The 2,905-nt window shown below is 46.6% G+C and overlaps 1 protein-coding gene across 2 annotated transcripts; it reads right to left on the bottom strand.

Moving 5' to 3' along the window:
* Positions 1 to 591: 591 nt before the first annotated feature.
* Positions 592 to 2,172, bottom strand: LOC124993459 (polyribonucleotide 5'-hydroxyl-kinase Clp1-like). 2 transcript variants are annotated; one of them, XM_047565325.1, is made up of 2 exons: positions 1,731 to 2,172; positions 592 to 1,538 (listed from the first exon to the last, which is right to left on the bottom strand). In XM_047565325.1, the coding sequence occupies exons 1-2, from the start codon at positions 2,142 to 2,144 to the stop codon at positions 870 to 872; spliced, it is 1,083 nt and encodes a 360-aa protein (XP_047421281.1). In that variant the 5' UTR covers positions 2,145 to 2,172; the 3' UTR covers positions 592 to 869. The 2 variants fall into 2 exon arrangements, with proteins under 2 accessions (XP_047421281.1, XP_047421280.1); XM_047565324.1 differs by having other exon boundaries at positions 592 to 2,172.
* Positions 2,173 to 2,905: the final 733 nt, after the last annotated feature.

The following is a 2,905-nucleotide window of genomic DNA, read 5'->3' as shown; positions in this document are numbered from 1 at the left end:
TAAATTCTCACTTCTCCTTCACTGAGGTTCACAAGTCCCATCGTGTGAAAGATGGTCACGCATCTGTGAGTGACGGGGCTCTGAGGACTGAAGACGGGGACGCCTTCCATCAATAAGGCATGCTGTCCTTTTACACTTGGCCTGACATCTATTTTGTTATCTCATCTCCACTTCACAGAACAGGTGACCTTATACATAAGGTCACAAAGCTGGGTGGGGACAGGGTCGGGGATTGACCCTGACACCAGGAATGCTGCTCTTTGAACCACCTCCTTCTGCACCATTTCCACTGTGTCCCCCTGATTTTGCTCCTCTTGATTCCTGCCCCAGCCCCATCACACTCCTTGTCTATCTTCCTTTCTCTGTCTTAATGGGAAAATTTTGAGTGTGGAAAATGGACCTTACTTCCCTGCTTACCACCTTCTTTTTTTTTTTTTTTTTTTTTTTTAATGAGATGGTAAAAATATTTATTAAAAACATTTTTTAAGTAGGCAGTTTATTAGAAGGAGTCCCTCTAAATTCACACTTTCATCCTGGATGAATGAGATAGCAAGTACTAATATGGAATATAAAGTGGTGATTTAAAAAAAAAAAGTCCATATGGTAGCAAAGTGAAAGAAATGTAATTCTGCAGGGTCTTAGGAGAATTTGAAGTGGCATCTAATAAGATGAATTTTATTTTCATGTTTCTCCTTTTGATTCAGGGTTTGATCAGGATTTCACCTGTTTTAAGAGGTAGAATATATGTTTTCTAGTAATCTAGTTTCCTGGTTAGCTGATCTCAGAAGGGTCTCATATTTCAGCCCATTTGTCTTTGGTGATGGCCAGAAGATCTCTATGCTCCAGAAAGAAAGGCTTCTTGCTGATCTCTATTTGAGATCCATGAACCGGATATCCATGATGAGAAGGAAGTTCTTAGGCAATGGGCGAGGGGCTGGAGACAGGACAGTAAATACCTGATGCTCCAGGTCCACACTGGTCACCACAATGAAGCCTGCCACACTTGTCTCAGAAAGGTTCTCTGTACCCTCAGCAGTGCTAACACTCAGTAGGTGGTGCACCATGTCTCTGCCAGGGGTGACAGGTACTAGCTTGAGCTGATTGTCTTCCTGAGACATGCCTAAAGGCAAACAGGAGTCTGGGATAGTAGGTGCCCCAACTTTGTAGATTTTGACATCTGAAAATTTAACATTGAAGGCATGGGGATAGAAACAGCCTCGGAATCCATAGAAATACTCACGAATAAGCTCATCCCTACATTCCCGCCGGAAGTCTTTGGAGTGCTCCACCACACCCCCTGACTTAGGGAGCAGCACAGTACGTACAAAATGAGGCAGGTCCCGTTTCAGTTCATTGTACAGTCTTTCTTGATCCAGAACCACAACTACATCCACCTCAAAAGCTGAAGCTGCATGCACTAAGGCCTGGTAGCCAGAGCCCTTGACCCAGCCACAGGTGTTAATGACACAACCACTCACAGATGCCCTTCGGTTTACCTCACACCTTTGGTTAAACACATCTGCTAAACGAGATGTAATCTTATTATAAAGCTTGATGTTAGTGCCAGGAGTGGTGGAGCCAAAATGATACACCAGAGGGGCCTGGGTAGAGAAACCCTCTTCAACATCTGCTGGCCGTTTAATGTAGAGGGCCCCCATGGTACCAGGGATAGACACAGAGCCCTGGCCTACATCCAGCTCCACGTAAGTAGGACGACGGCCCAAATGCACTGCATAGTTGAGCAGCAGGTGACACACTGTGGACTTGCCCACATCGGTGGGGCCCACAACCATCACTCGGGGGCCTCTCTCTTCTTCCTTTTCTGTCTGCCTTCGCATCTGTTCCAAGGCTGTGTGAGTGTTGAGGTAAAGCAACATAGGGGTGTCCTTGGAAACATAAGCCACCTCGGTGCGGCCACTCAGTTGCAGAGAACAGCCATGCCAAGTGAAAACAGCCACCTTAGCCCCAGCATCAAAAGTAAATTTCTTGTTTCGGGTTAGCTCTGTGCCAAAGGTCTCTGCCATGCCAGTCAGCAACTCCAGCTGAACTGACTGAGAGGCCTCCACCTCAAAACGGAGTTCTGTTTCTCGCTCTAATTCGAATTTAGTCGTTGGCTTCTTGTCATCATTGGCCTCCTCTCCCATCTTTTCTGTGTAGCCACTGTGCCTGCACAGCCCGCACGCACGAACAAGCAACATCCGGAGCCTTCCCGGATCAGACTTACCCACAACTACAAACCGCGCTCCGCCAGAGGCACGCCGGAAACAAAAACCGGCTTACCACTTTCTAACCATATGGTCTTAGGAGGTCCCAGGGCTCATTTTCCAGGCCTGCCTCGACCCCTAAGGCCAAGGACCAGTGTGGCCCAGCGGCCTGGCAGCCCTACCCAGGAGCTGTCTACCGCTCCTCTGCATCCTCAGGGGACGCCCACCCATCTGCAGGGTGCACAATGTTGAGGTGCATTCCTGCCCTCAGAGCGTCTGGAGATAGAATAAAAGAAGCCTGAGTCTACAGGACCCCTGTATCCTACAAGGCTGGATGCAGCATGTGCTGTAAAGAGGTCATTCATGTTCCAGATGTTTCTTGCATCATCTCATATAATCCTTACACACAAAAAGAAACCAGGCATTTCATCCTCATTTTGCAGATAAGAAAGCTAAGATTTAGAAAGTTCCAGTACATCCCCTCCATGACCCAAGCACACAGTTTTTCTTATTATTAGTATCTTACATTCATGTGCCATTTTGTTAAATTGATGAACCAATATTGATACATTACTATTAATTGAAGTCCATAGTTTACATTAGGCGTCACTCGGTGCTGTACAGTCCCATGGCTTCTGACGAATGTGTAATGTAACATCCATGGTTAGATTCAGTCTCATACAGAAGAGTTTCACAACCTT

Source organism: Sciurus carolinensis, chromosome 9 (genome assembly GCF_902686445.1).
Source record: "Sciurus carolinensis chromosome 9, mSciCar1.2, whole genome shotgun sequence".
NCBI classification, from domain to species: domain Eukaryota; kingdom Metazoa; phylum Chordata; class Mammalia; order Rodentia; family Sciuridae; genus Sciurus; species Sciurus carolinensis.
Note: the sequence above shows the minus strand (reverse complement) of the source record. Positions and strands in the feature narration are given on the sequence as shown.